The 16,821-nt window shown below is 44.1% G+C and overlaps 1 protein-coding gene across 7 annotated transcripts; it reads left to right on the plus strand.

The window, feature by feature from the left end:
* Positions 1 to 16,738, plus strand: Tcfl5 (transcription factor-like 5 (basic helix-loop-helix); the record flags this gene model as incomplete). Of its 7 annotated transcripts, XM_013507458.1 has the most annotated exon segments (7): positions 1 to 103; positions 1,147 to 1,330; positions 1,862 to 2,024; positions 3,572 to 3,818; positions 5,425 to 5,566; positions 7,393 to 7,724; positions 8,204 to 10,240. In XM_013507458.1, coding segments are annotated over 7 exon segments (1,175 nt in total), but the record flags the coding sequence as incomplete, so codon positions are not given.
* Positions 16,739 to 16,821: the final 83 nt, after the last annotated feature.

A 16,821-nucleotide genomic window follows, 5' to 3' on the forward strand; every position in this document is an offset into this window, starting at 1 on the left:
CCGTGCGCGTCCGCCTGGAGGACCGATTCAACAGCATCCCGGCGGAGCCGCCCGTGGCGCCGCGCGGCCCCGAGGCCCCCGAGCCCGGCGTTGCGCTCAACAAGTGCGTGCGAGCGGGCGCGGCGCAGAGGGAGGGTCGCCTGCAGGTGTGGTGGGCTCAAGGGGCAGCCTGCCGCCTGCCCGGTCTGAGTGGAGATGGGGCGCGCCTGTCCGAACGCCTGTCAAGCCTGGGGCAGGATAGAAAGAAGGTGCCCTGGTCAGAGCCAAGGTTTGGGAGGAGGGGTGTCGCTGGAGCTGGCTGAAGAGGAGGGCAGCCTGGCCCCATGCCAGGTCTCGGTGTAGTGGGTCTCAGTATCAAAGGCCTGAGCGCACTCTGACTTGCATCTCCTCAGGCGGCAGTCTTCCCGGTTCAGGGTGACCTGAAAGGTGTGCCGAGTCCCCAGCCCCGGGTGGCACCTTGGGGAGTGTAAGCCCGCCGTCTGGCTCTGCGCTCAAAAGGAAGAATTGGGACAAGTGCACACGTGGCTGTGAGGATGCTTGGCTCCTGTCACCCTCCTAAGTGCCACAGAAAGCCTCTCTGCCTCCCCGAGGGCTGATTTAGGGTAGGGTGTGGAACAGGTTGGGCTTGGGGAGGGAAGGTCAGGAGTCTTCAGGGATTTGGAGCTGTAAGACAAAGCCACAACCTGCAGCAGCTTGTGGCCCACTTACTGACTTGCAGGGGTGGCTGCTGAAGAGGCTGACGCCCTGGTGTTCCGTTCATCCGCAGACAGTGGCCTCCCTGTTGGCTGTCCTCACTCTGGTTTGGAGGATGACCAAAAAGAGTGGAGTCGGGGTGTGCTGAGAGTAGGGAGACTCACTTCCTCCAGGAGGAGCAAGAGTAGATCTTTCTCTGGCAGCGCTGGTTGGTAGTTGTACAGCGGTCTTGGTGAGGATGTGTTCGTGGAACTCCTTTCCAGAGTCTGAGGCAGTGATGGCGAACCTTTTAGAGCTTTCCATGATACAGACAGCCTGCTCTAGCAAGCATGCCATAGGTTCACCACCACTGGTCTGAGATGACCTGTCAGGGTGGTAGTGAGTGAGAGCATTGTTTGTGGAATCTTTCTGCCACCAATTTTCAGCTTTCTGGATTTTCTTTTGTCTTGGCAGTTTGGTAACTCTTATTCGACATCCATCTGAATTAATGAATGTTCCCCTTCATCAACAACAGAACAAATGTACGACATTAGTGAAAAATAAAACTGCTGCTGCGGCTACTGCTTTACAATTCACCTACCCACTGTTCACAAGTGCGTGCTCCACTGGTGGAAATTCTAACATTTCACAGACCCAGGTGGGAAACTGATGGGACATTTGCTTTTCTGTAGTGAATGGGTAGGTTTTTAATGTATTGTACATAGACTTTTTTTCTTTCATTGATCTTATTAATAACCTTTAAAATTGAGAGAATATAGGGTTTGGGGCTATATTAATTTTTTTTTTTTTTTTTTTGGTCTTTTTGAGACAGGGGTTTCCTACCCATTTCATGCTGGCCTTGAGCTCACTTTGTAGCCCAGGCTGGTCTCGAACTCGCAACAATCCTCCTGCCTCAGCCTCCCGAGTGCTGGGATTACAGGCGTGCGCCACCACGCCCAGCTGGGCCTGTATTAAAAATCCTCAATGAGGGCCAGAGATATAGCTCAGTGGCGTAAGTACCTGCCTGGCAAGTGCAAGGTCTGAGTTCAATTTCTGTACAAAAAAAAATCCTCAGTGAAATGCTGTTAGTGGCTTTGAGGTTACTTCTGTCAAGTGCATTTTATTTATGCAGGAAATAGTAGATTAAGCCACACATTGATAGAATTCCTGTTACTTCATTTTTTTCTAGAGTTCCAGTAATTCATGTTCTGTACTTGAAGCTGCCAAGCACCAGGATATTGGACTGCCAAGAGCATTTTCTTTCTGTTACCAGCAAGAGATCGAATCCACAAAGCAGACTTTAGGTAGCAGAAACAAAACTTTGCCTGAACAGGTTTGGATTAAAGTGGGAGGTAAGCCGTAAAGCAGTGGGTGGTGGGCAGGTTTCCTGCCTGAGTCTCAGCTGCAGCCTTTTAGCCAGGAGGAGCAAGGGAAAGAGGCGGTTTGTACACACCAGTCTTGTGTGTCTCAAAGGTTCTGCTTACACCTTCTCATCATCTCGCTTTGAACATTCTTTTGAACTTTAAATATCATAATTCACTTTAGTATGGAAGCATGGCCTTTGGAGGATTTTTTTAGAAGTAAAATGACAGACTCAAATAAATTTCAGTTGTCTTTATTACTGAAAGCACGTTATAGCTTATTTTTGTTTTATACTCAGAGTGATGTAGGATTTGAAACCTGCTGAAAGGCATAGGAGAGATGATAGGAAGATACTGCAGGTGATCAGGAACTGAGAGCTAGAGGCCATAAAGGGCTACTGAGGGCAAACATTGCCAGGCTTGAAAATTAACTGTCAGTCCCTTCCTCCCTGGAAAAAAAACGTTTTTCAAGTTACACAGTAAACTAACACTGTACAGTAAGCTTTTGACAAGTTGATGGGGTAGAATGGAGATGAAGAACTGTTGCTTCAGCCATTTCTTTTATGAGGCATTTCTTTTATGGGGCATTTCTTTTATGTCCCCATCCCCCCAAAAAAATTAGGATTTGTAAGGAATAAAGATGAACACTGAAATAGTGCCTGTTAACTGATGAGTTTAAGGAAGAAAATAGCAGCAAAGCTTTTCCAGTCCTTTCTCTGTCCCCTTAAAATGCTTTCACCTTTCTGAAATCTGTATGAATAATCCCTGGGCTTTATATGGCATATGGGATTATATCTCTACACACCTACTAGTTAGATGCCTACTCGTGTTTGCTGAGAATTTGTCATGTTTCTGTAGCATGTGTACATAGCATGTGGCATAAAAGTCATGGCACTATTGTGGGGAGAATCACTTCATGGTGAGGACATATTTAATCTTAAGCCACTAAGCTTTGTCTTCCCTTCTGAGTACTACAGTAAAGTTGTAGTTGTCACATTAGAATAATTGTATTACAAAGAAAATATTTTTTTGAGGAGGATAGTTTTTCATTCTGAATTTTAGAAAAAAGGAGAAAGTTCTTGACTTTATAGGTAGCACCTGTTTTTTATTTATAGGTAACTTTTTAAAAGGGGCACCTTTTTTTGTGATACTGAGGTTGAACCCAGGCTTCATACTGAACTATATCCCCAGCCTCTTTTTTTTTGAGACAGGGTCTCATTCATTTGCTCAGGCTAAGCTCAGACGTGTGAACTCCTGCCTCAGCCTCCTAGAGAAAAACTAGATTGGTTGTAGAGCACTTGGAAGGAGTGTGTCTAGTTCAGTCATAGATTTGTACTTAGTTTTTCAGTATAAAGTGGGCGTGGAGTTCAGTGCTGCTGCACACAAAGTCCTTGCTGTCACAGCTTGTGGTTCAGTTCTCTGCTGCATACCTAGTAATGTTTCTACCTTTTAAAAGCCCCCAAATACATTCTACATTAATGGGGACAAGTTAAGAAGGATAAAAAATTGAAATCCCATTTTTTCCTTCTTTTGCAAAGAAGAAGCGCTATGTAAACAAGCGATAAATAAGAGGAATCGGAGTAGAATACGTCAGTTGGACACAAGTATAGAACGAAGAGCCCTTGGAGAGATTCAGAATGTGGGCGAAGGCTCTACAGCCACACAGGGCGCCTGGCAGTCCTCGGAGTCCTCACAATCAAACCTGGGGGAGCAGACCCAGAGCGGGCCCCAGGGAGGAAGGTCTCAGCGTAGGGAGAGGCATAACCGAATGGAAAGAGATAGAAGGTAATGCGTGGGATTGTCAGGTCACTTTGTGTAGTTATCGTAGATAGGCAGGTTTATTGCAGATAAACAGCAGTTAGCTCCTTTGTCCAGATAGTGGGGAGGAGGCAAGAGTAACATTAACTTTGGTTTGTTTAATGGGTCGGGAGTCCACAAGACTCCTATGTTCAGTGATTCTCAGAGGAGGACTCAAGTCCATGATTTAGTACAAAGAATATAAGGCAAAATGGGTGAAGGCACATGGGGAGAAGCTCAGGGGGACTAGACGTAAGATTCAAGGGGTCCTTTCCAGTAGGGTGTCTGGGATGCCCTGATTCCCCCGGTATTGTGTTCTGACAATGCAGTGAGGTGTTGCCAAGCAGTTTGAGCTCATCTGAGACTGACCTTACCTGGGACAGGCCACTTAAGTACTCCTGTCTTGCACACAGCTGATTTGCATCTGAGGAAAGTAGGTGTTTGAGGGAAACCCTGGCAGAGTTTAGGCCCTGCAGGCTACTCTTTAATGTTTCTAAGTCTGAGTTCCCAGACACCATGGAGGGCCAGCCTCCTGAGCAGAGCCAGCAGGCCACTGGGTTAACTCTGTGGCAGACAACTTAATTCTGCATTTTGTTGGGTTCTTTCAAGAATGTTGAGAAAGGAGGAGGTTAAAACTGAAACAGTCTTTTCTATGGATTTTATCCATGTTGTTCTATGTAGACTCAAAGGTGGTTATTTTGTCTCTGTTGCAGTTGGGTTTCTTTGTAGTGTTTCCCTGGTAGTAATACTTGATTAACTTATGAGTACTGTGTTCCAGTGTCTGTTTTAGGCTTAGGAAATAAGTAGCACTGAGTGAGATACATCCAGCTCTGAAACTCCAGGGCTGAATATTGAGCCAAGGCAATTTACTGCTTTTTTTCAGTTTTTTTGGGACAGGGTCACAGTATAGCCCAAGGTGGCCTTACCTGTCTCAGTGTTCCAAGCGCTGGGATTACATGTGTGAAGATGTATAAGGAGGCTAAACTGTATAAGGTGCCGAGTGTCAACCTAGGTCAGACTTTGCATGTTAGTGGATGTAAGATGTAAAGGGTAAAATAATAAGATCCAAGTTGTGCTTTAAATGATCTAAAAAGGCTATGTCTCTGTATATTAGCAGAGTGGTAGTCTGATGGGTTTTGAATCCAAGCATCTTGAAGAATCTGAAAGCTGTGTGTGAGTCCCTACTACAGCACTTGGCACATGGAGAACAAATTCAACATTCTTGGCAGAAAGCATGATCTACCCAGAAGAGGCATACTCGGAGTTTTACCTCCAGTCTCCGGGTAGAACCATCCCAGGCATAGAGATATGAACCTGACTCCCAAGAAGTAAATAGGAAAAACTGTGCTGGGATTGGGACCCATGTGTGCCCCACAGGTGTTCTAGTGACCTGGAGCTGGTAGTGGCCTCTATAGACAGGAGCACAGTCACAGGGCCCTGACTCGCTCACCTGAGGGTTTCCAGGGTGGGGCCCAGTCTCAGTACTCAGACTAGCTCCACGAACTCAGCTTCCTTTGAGCAAGAGACAGTGAACTTTCTGCTGCTCGTTTACTCACTAGCTGCTCTGTGTGATTAACATGGGTTTTCACTGCAGGCGCAGAATCCGCATTTGCTGTGATGAGCTGAATCTTTTGGTTCCCTTTTGCAACGCAGAGACGGATAAGGCGACAACGCTTCAGTGGACCACAGCATTCCTGAAGTACATTCAGGAAAGACACGGGGATTCTCTTAAAAAGGTTAGTATTTAAGTAGGCTATGTAACTGTTTAGAATCTTACAAGTTTTACTTTCCAATGTTCCAGTTTATCCTTTCTTCCCCAGGATAACTCAGATTGCCCTGTTTCCTGGAATTTAGTGTTAAATAATAAGCGCAGTGTGAACAAAGCTCTAGTCATTAAAAATGTAACTTGTCACATATTAAAGTAGGAATTGCAGGCTAGATTTATCCGTGAAAATACAGTATGTAAGTGACTTGAAGGGTCAGTTGTTAGGTAACATATTGCAGACCCGCTATATACAGTGTATTGTGCTGGGATCCAAAGAGCTTGTAGGGTGTGATGTTTACCCTCAGAAGGCAAACAGATTACACTTCTGTGGGCCGAGGACAAGGGATGAGCTGGGTCTTTGGCACCTGTGCACTTCTGGCTCCCCAGCAGCCTGAGGGCCACTTTGATTCATCTGACCTGGTGTAGGCTGTGATAACCAGCAAGCCTACTTTGGTTCTAGCACTGGATGCCTGGTTTGAGTGAGTTCATTCAGCCCCAACAGGCACAGAGGAAGAAGGGTGTAGTCGTGACTCGGTTATGTGCCATGCCTTGGGAGCCACAGTGCTGGGTACTGGCCTCGGAATTGTGATGGTTAGTACCAGTGGCTCTTTGTCCTGCCAGGTGTGACTAAGCTTTAGTGAAAGAGATATACCCACAGGGTCCTGATTTTGTGTCTTGCCCAAGATATTGGAGAAGGGCCCAGGCATACAGCTCAGTGGCACAGTGCCTGCCTGGCAAGCGCAGGGTCCTGAGTTTGATCCCTAATACCAAAAATAAATAGTAATCAAGATAGAGTCCTTGCCTTCAAGGATGTATGAAGTTTTGCTGGGTGTGGTGGCACATGCTTGTAGTCCCAGCATGCAGGAGGCTGAGGTAGGAGGATCATTGCAAGTTCGAGACCAACCTGGGCTACAGAGTGGGCTCAAGGCCAGTCTGAACTGCCAAGTGAGACCCTGTCGCAAAAAGACCAAAAAAAAAAATAAAAAATATTGGGGAATTGGAGAGTGGGATAAGATAGAAGCAGCAATGTAGAGCCTTTTTAGAAGGAATGCCTGTGAGAAGCCCTCCCGCAGCCAGGCTGTACCAGGTCAGGCTGCCTTGCAGTAGGGGTGTCCTGTCGTTTTCCCTCCCCTGTGTCTGCATGACATTTACGCCTTGCGAATTGCATGATTGCATAAATTCTCTATTTCATTAACATTTCAGTGTATTTTAAAGCAATGCTATGTTGGTTTTATTCTAATTGAGTCATACAGCTATTTATATGTAGTTGTTCTTTAACGTATGTTAGTGGTAGACTGCTGGTTTGTTTTAATAAAATAAAGTTTAATATTTTTAAATGACTTAGTGTTTGGTTCTGTATACCTGTTCATAGTAAATTATTACTGATGAAAAATTCCTTAATACAATAAAGGTACTTAAAACCTTTTAAATAAACTGTTTATTAACTAGATCAAAAACTCATGGATATTATGTTTTTTTGTGGGAGTTTTTTTTTTATTTTGGATATTATGTTTTGCATGTTTTTTGGACATTTCTGAAGTGTAGTTGCATTGAATTTGTAGATTATTTCTGGGTCAGGTTGTCAGACCCATCAGAATAGGCAGAGTAAAGTCAGGTAGCTGTCTGGGGCATTGGAACATCACTAACCTGAAACACGTGTGCTTGATTATTTCCATAGTGATTTCCCCCTGTTTGCATGCATGTTTTTGTTCTTAAAGATGCAATAATGAAAGTTTTCAGTGGTTTTTCTAATTTATCTTAGTGTGCATTTCACTCAGCAAACCTTTCTTAGTATAGCAAGGCATCTGCTCCAGACATGGGGTACCTTGGATAAGGCAGAGCCCCTGCCAGCATGGGAGGAAACAGCCGGCCATGAACAGTGAACAAGGTGGTGTCCTGTGGATCCTGCCACGGGGTGGAAACGCAGCCGTGGGGCAGTGTGGCGACCGCAGGCGTCTTTGCCTTGAGTGGTCACTGAAGCCTTCTGGGCGGAGCTCAAATGCTGAGAAGGAGCCTGCATCGCAGAACGTGGAGAGCTGCAGTTCCATGGGTCCTTGGGCAGGGGCACCACACAGCATGAACAGAAGAGGGCTCTGCCTGCAGTGGTGTCACTGGGGTTGGAGTACAAGGTAGGCAGGCCAAGGTGTGGTGGGCCTGGGTGTCCTGAGAGCTCTTGGAAGGTTTCAGGGCAGGGAGGGACATGACTGGACTCACATTTTACAGCATCACTCACCACTGTGGTGGCAGGGGTGGGGGCTGAATACTGGTAGTAGGCTGCAGCAGGAGCTCTGGAGAGACACGCCTTGGCTGGGGACAGCAGAGGAACGGCTCCTGTTGTGTTTCTGGTGCCAGCTGTGGATCCTTGCCCAGCCGGGTGGATAGGGGAGCAACAGGATGGGGTTGAGATGGGCTCAGTGATCTGGGCTGAACGCGCTGAGCTTTCAGGGTTGTAGAGTTGTTGAGAAGGTGTCAGTAAATGAGTGTGCAGCTCAGATGATTGACTTCGTATTCATGTTCAAGTGAGCACACATGGTACAGGAATACCTGTATGCCCATCACCTGATCTCAGCAGTAACAGTTACCTGTTTACTTCATACACATTTCACAGATAGTCGCAGACACAAGTCTTCATCTTGAGATACGACTACATCTCTGAAGGACCTCCGCCTGCATGACCCCAGTGCGTGATCAGCCCCAAAAGGCTGGTGGCAGCTGTCTCTTTTCCTCTCATACTCCATCACTATTCACATTTTTCCAAATTGTTCTAAAAATGATCTTCGTGGCAATTTTTTCCCTCTGATTCACTAACTAGCTAGGGCTTATGCATTGCATTTGATTCTGGTTTTCAGTCTTTAAGCTGCCTGGTATTGGCTCAGTACTTAATGGTAATTTTTAATTATGTCACCTCAGACTTACGGAGAAATCACAAGAACTACACAAAGAGCCTCTTGTGTACCCACCCAGAGTTGCCCTGTATCCCATTTTCTGTTTTTCTTGGCCTTTGTATAAGTTCTTGAGTGATTCGATAGTGAGTCGCTGATATATGCCTTTTAAACCCAGCTACCTCAGCGGTTACTGTAGAAATACATTATTTTACATAACCAGAACAGCGATCACAGGACATTAGTGTTGTTGTGATACTTAGTTCATCATGGTTAACACTTAGGTTTTGCAGGTTGTCCCATTACTATCCTCCATAGCTTTTCCACAGTAGGGGTGCAGTCCAGCACCATAGGTGACATTTAGTTGTGTTGTGACGCTGTTGTAGATTTGCGGCTGTGAGCATCAGGTACCCAAAGCTGCTTTGCCACCCTCTGCCTCCCTCTCCTCTCCTTTGTGGCCCTGTCACAGTGAGAACTGGGAGCTCTGCAGCTGTTTCCCTTCTCCCATGTCCCTGTGGCAACCATCTGCTTTGCCTCCTCCTGTGACCTTGTGCTCTGTCTGAAGTCAAGCCTCCTGCCTGGTTTCTCCCTTTCACTCTCAGAGATTACTCCTTTCCTTCTCCCCATGTTCCCTGCGAATGGCTGCTGTTTCTCCCATTCTCTTGTGGGGACTCTGGCTCCCATGTCTCTGCCAGCATCCATCCATTCTTTGCCCTCCTTAGCTGCCAGCTTAGTGCTATCCACACTTCTCTCCTCATCCTCTCCTCCCAGCGGCCTTTGGAGGTGGGTCCTGTGCTGGCCCTAGGGACACCCCTTTGCTTTTTGTATGTGCTTTCAGCACTGTGCCTTCCCTGATTTCTATCCCCACCCTTGACCTGCCTTCCCTCCCCAGCTTCTCAATGAAGGGGTTCACCCAACTTGATCCATGGTCCTAGAACTGAGTGACTAAGGAAGCTGGGGAGTCCTGTGGATGTGTAATGCTTATTGGTCCCTGCAATTAGCAGGCTGCCCCTCTACTGTGTAGCACCAGCCTTTTCAAGACCAGAGCATCCCTCTCCCTCCTGGCCTTTCACTCCTGGGGAAGTGACTGTGTTGCTAGCTTGGTTGGTAGGCTTGGAGTGGAAGCCCACCTTGCAGAGACTTGCACTCCTCCTGTTGAACCCATCTACCCTTCAGTCGCTTTGGAGGCCTCATCCTGAGCTTCCTGTGTGTCTGTACTGATGTTGGCACTGCCCTGTGGCCTTTACCTGTTACATGAATGGTGGCACATGTGGATCATGTAATTGTATATTGTACGATCTGGCACCTGTAAAGCCCCTTCTGTGAGAGAGACCCACATCAGGTAGGTGGTGTCACGCAGCGCATGGGACGTGGGATTGTGGAGTGCTCTGACCTGCCCTGTGCGTGTTGGCAACTGCATTCTCGGAAAGTGTGACATCTGTGCTGCTGCCGCTGAGAAGCTATAAGGAGGCAGCACAGCAAATCCAGGACGCAGCCCCAGCCCTGTGAGGAGCACCCAGGGAGCACCATTTCTATGCCCAAGGCAGGGATGGAGTGGCCAGCAGCTTGTGCTTCAGCTTGAGACTTGCCTGGGCCGCTGTGGAAACTACTCACAAGCTTGTTTCACCTTTTTATTCACTTGAACACATCATACAGGCGTTCACCCTCAGCTGCTGATCAACGTCTGCAGCTTGTACATGGCAAAATGGGCCAACAGCTGTGTTTGTGACCTGTTCTACAAATAAAGTATCTTGGGAAAAGTGTCCCTGTGTTCTCTTTGCCCTGCTGACAGCCTGCCTTGTCCTGTGGTCATTCCGACCTCATGCTTTGCTCTGTCTGTACCGTGTTCCGCACACTTGCTGTGGGCCAGGCTCTGCCTCATGGAGCCAGGCCAGTTCTCATGTACTTAGAGCTGGCATTTTGTGTGCAAGTCATCAGTAGTGCTTTTACTGTCATAAGTTGCTTTTTATCATTTAAAAAACCTATCCCTGTTCGTTCCTCCTCAGTGTTTTGTCAGTGGTGTCTTGAGTTTACTTCATTATTTCCAGTCTTGCTTTCTAATTTATATTCAAAGCAAATTTCTGTCTTAGCACTGGTTTAAAAATACCCTATTGGTTGGGATATACTGCTTTCAGTGTCTGTAATTTTTGTTTACCTCTTCAACATGTGAATTCTCTGAAAGTTTAATTTTCTATATATGTAGAAGTTTTTAAGAAAACAGCTTATCTATTTCTCACATTTATTTATCATTGTATCAGTGAAAATGCTCTATTTTTTTAAAAGCAGTTTTAAGAATCTTGATGTTCAGACAGGTTTCTGACAGGTTGTGACAGACAGGTTTTCTCTGTATTACTCAGGTGCTCATGCTGAACACCTGGGTTTATAGGCATAGACCACCACATCTGGCAAAATTTGAAGAGTTTGTCAAGCCTTGTACTATGACCTCTTACGTTGTCAGTTATTCTGTGAATACTTGGCAGTAATGTGAATTTTCTAGGAATTGTGTGGGTTTGTTATGCTGAGATTGTTTGAGTCAGGATATAGCTGAATTACCTAGACTGGTCTCTTAAGTCCTGTGCTCAAACTTTCCTGACTCGGCTTCTTGAAAAGCTGGGGGTACAGGAGGATACCTCTGCCCCTGGCTTACCGGGTGAGATTGTTGAGACTAAAACTCATCCTGAGCCAGGGAATATATAGCTCAGTGGCATAAGCGCCTGCTTGGCAAGCACAAGGTCTTAAGTTGGATTCCCAGTACCAAAAATAAAAATAAATTTTAAAAATAAAACTTTTCATCCTTTTCTTTTTTCTGTCCAGCCTATTTCTAACAGACTGGTGTGGAGGTCTCCCACTAAGATCTATCGAATCTCCTTAGAATCCTATCAGTATTTGCTTTATATATTTCAGGTAGAAATACACACAAATTCCCTCCTATTCTGACTCTCTCCAAGTGTTCTTTTTATCAATTCAAAGTATCCCTTTTTCTTTAACCCTTTACGTTAACTCTTGACACACAGACCATGCAACTTTCTTCCTCTTAGTAAGTTCCTGGTATATTTTCTTACATGTAATTAGAGCGTCTGGAATTATTATCAGTTACAGATCTAATAATGAGTATTTACTTTGATCAGATGTCATCTCAAGATGTTTTGGTAAGTTGTAAAAAAAAAATTTTTTTTTTTTGAGACTATCTCACTACTGTGGTTCAAGTTGGTCCTTAACTCACTCTGTAGCCCAGGCTGGCCTTGAATTCCTCGTGATGATCTTCCTGCCTCCGCCTCCTGAGTGCTGAGATTACAGGCATGCACCAGAACACCTGTCTTCTTTTTATTTGTGTTTTGTGAAAATTCTTTAAAGTTCATCAGTTTCGTGGTTTGTTGAGAATAGATACTAACCGAGCTAGTATAATGACAGCAGTATAGCAGCTAGAGAGTGCTGTGTTTCACTCTTGTACTCAACCCCAGTTTCCCATAAACAAATCGGGTGGGGGGTGCCCCTGGACAAATCTAGAACTAGAATGTAACCGTGCTTCTGCCCACTTGAATGTGGAGACTGATCCCTGGACCAGCTGCATTGGTGTGTGAAAACAGTTAAGAAAATCAAAGTGTTTTCTTATATCTGAAAAATGATTATTTTCTTTTATCATGTAACTTTTGAATGGTAAATTATATCTTGCCAAATATAGGCAAACACTTTATGCTCTATATGTCAAGATATTGCTTCTCGGCCTTTTGGTTAAGATCAAGTGTAGTATCTATATGTCAAGATTATAGAAAATACGGCTCCTTGGAGACACCACAATTCATGATTTCCAGACACTGCAGAGCTGTACTGACCAGAACAGCATGATACTGTCATAAAAGCAGACTTGTAAAGTGGAACAGAATTAGAGGTCCAGGAATAAACCCACACGTCTACAACCAACTGAATCTTGACAGAGGTACCAAAGCCTACATTGGCGCAGAGACAGCCTTTCAACAAGTGGTGCTCGAAAAAAGGATGTCTACATGTAGAAGATTGCAGCAGACTCTATCGGTTATGCTGTACAAAACCTAACTCAAAGTGATTCAAAGACAAATGTAAGACCTGAAACTACTATGGAAAAAGAAATGGAGAAACACTTCAGGCCCCAGTAAAGGCACTGATTTACAGGAAACAAAAACATTGACAAGAGGGATTACATTAAATTTATGCGCAGCAAAATGTGAAGAAACAACCCACAGAATGAAAAAATAATTTTCCAGCTAGTCATCTGACAGAGACCTAATACCCAGAATATATAAAGAGCTCAACACCAATCTTAAACACTTCTCAAAGTACAAAGGGCCATTAAATATAAGAAAATGTGCAATATCCTTGGCTGTGAAGCAGATACAAATAAAAACTATTAAGATACCATCCCCTAGAATGGCTATTACTAAAATAAAAACAGCCGGGCGTGTAATCCCAACCCTTGGAAGGCTAAGGCAGGAGGATTGTGAGTGAGGCCAACCTAGGCTACAAAGTGAGCTCAAGGCCAGCCTGAACTGCATAACAAGACCTTGTCTCAGAAAGCCAAATAATAAAAACAAGCTGGTGAAGATACAAGGAAACTTTCTACTCTAGGGATCGAAACCAGGGTGCCCTTTTTTTATTTTTTGAGACAGGATCTCACTAAGATGCCCAGGCTGACCTTAAGCTTGGTGATTCTCCTGCCTCACCCTCTTAAAGTAGCTGGGATTACAGGTGTGGCTACCACACCTTGCTAGGGGGAAAACTTTTTGGAGGGAATGTGGATTACCTACAGCAACTGGAAAACTGGATATTCCTCGAAAAACTAAAAACAGGTCTACCATATGGTCCAATTATACCACTTCTAGGTAAAACCTGAAGGAAATCAAATTGGCCTGTCAGACTTACATGCCCATGTTTTTGTGGCACAACAGCTGAGATACAGAATCAGCCATCAATAGATGAATGGATAAAGAAAATGTATACACAGTGGAATTTTCTGCCATAAAGAATGAATTCACCTCATTTGTGGGAAAAGGGAGGAAACTAGAGAACAAAAGCTAGAATCAAGATGAGTTTTGCATGTTCTCTGATACTATGTGGAAGCTCAACAAAGTCGATCTAAAAGTAAAATAGTGATTTCTACGGATTGATTGGGAGGGTGGACAAAGCAGTTGGGTTTAATTATGCATGCTGTATGCATGTGTTGAGATACACAGAAGAGCACTAGTACCTGCAACTCATTGCAAACTAATTCTTTAAATTTGAGGGGAAAAGTAAAGTATATATACAGGTACAATTTCTGAGTGGGAATGGTTAAAAATGGCAGATTTCTTTAGTTGAATATCACTTAAAATGTGGATAAGCAGAGTGTTAGAACCATACCAAATCATTCAGAAGTTTCCACAGTGGCGGCAGAGCACTCACACTCCTCCTCCTGGCCTTGAATTAAATAGAAACTTGAATTAAATAGAAACTACAACAATAACAGAAGCCACACAAAAGTTGGGCAAAAGGCTTAAATAGACATTTCTCTGAAGATGTATATAAATACCAAAAAGTACATGAAAAGAGTCTCAACATTATTGGTCACTAGGCAAAAGCACATCAAAACTACAATGAGATGCTACCGTACACTCATTAGAATGGCTGTTATCAAAGAACTGAAAAGGAGTGTTGGCAAAGAAATGGAGAAATTGGAATCCTTGTATATTGTTGGTGGGAATGAAAAATGTTATAGCCACTGTGGAAAACAGTATGACAGTTTCTCAAAAAGTTAAAATAATTACCATATGATCCAGCTGTTCCACTTGTGAATATAAACCCCCGAAAAATGAAAACATTTAAACTGGTACATGTCGGAATACTCACAGCAGCGCTGATCGCAGTGGCCAAAAGGTGGGAACAAGCAGGTGTCCAACAGACAATGTTCAGGTAAACAAAATGTTCTTTATATACTCAGTACATATCCATTGTGAGTCGCTGTAGGAATGAAATTCTGACACTGGCTGCAACATGGGTGACCCCTGCAGACATACTGAGTGGAGCCAGTAGTACTGTATGCTGCTGCTTAGTGTAGCTAGTGGTGCTGGATGTACAGAACCGTGACTACTTACACCACAGATGTGTAACCCATGGTTAAAGTGGCAAACTTAGTTACATATATTTTACTACAGTAAACTTAGTGTTACTTTCCTAGAATGCTATGTTTAAAATTTTTTTCCCAAACGTACAAAAATAGAATAAAATAATGAATTTCCATGTCCCTAAACTCATTTTCTGGCATAATTTGTTTCTCCCACCCACACCATAACCCTCCCTCAGTAAACTATTTTAAAGCAGTTCCTGCCATCTCAGGCACAGATACATTTCCAAGAAGCAAAGGGCCGTGTGAAAACAGGACAGCATCAGCAGCATTGTGGAACACACTCATTCCCCGATACCCAGCTCTGCTCAGATTTCTCCCTGTAATTCACAAACGTCTTTACATAGCCTTATTTGAACTGGGATCCAAATATTGCACGTGGTGGTTAGTGCCTAAGCATCTTTTAATCTGTAACTGTTCCCCATTTCTTTTTTCCTTACCATTGATTTACTGAAGAAGCAGAATAATTTGTCTTATGGGATTTTCCGCACTTTGCAGAGTCGTCGTATTTACTATCTTTTGTTTCCTGGATTTCCTATGAACTGGTGCCCTAGGTAGACTTGAGGTTTGGGGAGGAGTTACATGGCCTCTGCCTCTGAGGCTGTTTTGTGAGGCTGAGACTGACCCTTCTAGGCAGTAGAATTGGGCTTTTTTTTTTTTTGGTACTGAGCTACCTCCTGGCCCTTTTTTTAGATTTTATTTTGAGACAGGATCGTCCTAAGTCACTAGGTTGCCCAGGCTGGGCTCAAACTTGAAATCCTCCTGCCTCAGCCTTTTGAGTGCTGGGATTACAGAAATGTGCTACCACCCCCAGTTTAGAATTGAGGCCTTTTAAACAGAAGAGAGGCAGGGTGACATGAGCAGGGACCCAGAGCTGGCAGGGCACTGCAGGAATGGCTCTTACTTAGTCATGTACAAAGTTGTCTTAGTGTCAGCATCTGACCCTGGGCTGGCCACAGGACACTTAGTGTGGCGGGGAGGAGCAGATGCTGAAGAATGACTCCTGGATGGACCCCACCAACCTGTACACATACAGATGGTTAAAATGGTACATTTTTATGTTCCATAATTTTTACAACAAAAACAACGCCACCTTTAAAATGTAGTCAGACATTTTGAGGACTTGTTGGAAAAGATAAAAATACATGTACATTGTAACTGTACTGGGGAAAACGTTTGAACTCTTGTGTTTACCACACGTGTGCCTTTACATGGTATGATGTTTGTGACACCCTAACACTGAGTATTTTGCAGTATTTATGTAGCTGTTCATTTCAGTCTTTTTGCTTTTGAAGACAGCAGTGTTCACATCTATGAGTTTAGTACATTAATGACCCCTTCTTGGCTCTAGGAATTCGAGAGTGTGTTTTGCGGTAAAACGGGCAGAAGGCTAAAGCTGAGCAGACCAGACTCCTTGGTGGCCCGCCCTGCACAGGGGAGTCTGCAGAACAGCCCCGCACTGGAGACCAAGTGACTGGGCCGAAGGAGTCCTGGGAGTGAAGGGCTGTTCACACACGCTCCGCGGACAGGTGTTGTGACCGTGGGGCTCTGCTCTGACAGTGCGACTCCAAAGAGCCATGGCTTGAGTTGATGGGACTCCGGTAGGGACTTTGAGAGCACATTTTGCAAAAGTATTTACCTAGAACAAAATACTTATTCACTGATGTCCTCTTAGATCATTTGGGGATGAAGACACCTTTATATTAGTAAGTAATTCTCAATTATCTGTCTGATTCCATCATGTTTTTTTAACATGATAAGTCAAAAAATTAACATCCTTTGTAACTTCTTTATTCTTAGAAGGTACATTACTTTTCACTTATTTTATTTGCATTTTAAATATGCCCCTTTAGCAATTGGAAGAAGGTAAATTGTTCTTAACTAGAAGTAGTTTGAAATTTTTATTTCACTTGTTATATCACTCCCCTTTGTAATATTTCCAGTCTCATGGTACTTTGTGTTGCAAAGTGCAGTACTATTTTAAAACTTTTCACTAAAAATTTTCCGGAGACTTCCTTTAAAGCTACTTTTGTCCATATGTAAAATATTTTTTCAGTAGACTGCTTAAGTGCCCAAATTTTCATATTGCAAGTCATTACATGTAATAAACTGTATGTTTGGAATGGAATTTTCTGGTGAGTGGCTCTATCTTTATGCAGATGAGGTAGTAGACTCTGGTGCAGTGCAAAATCATTTTCAATAAACATTGTC

The sequence above is a fragment of the Chinchilla lanigera genome, unplaced genomic scaffold (genome assembly GCF_000276665.1).
Source record: "Chinchilla lanigera isolate Chin_1 unplaced genomic scaffold, ChiLan1.0 scaffold00127, whole genome shotgun sequence".
NCBI lineage: Eukaryota > Metazoa > Chordata > Mammalia > Rodentia > Chinchillidae > Chinchilla > Chinchilla lanigera.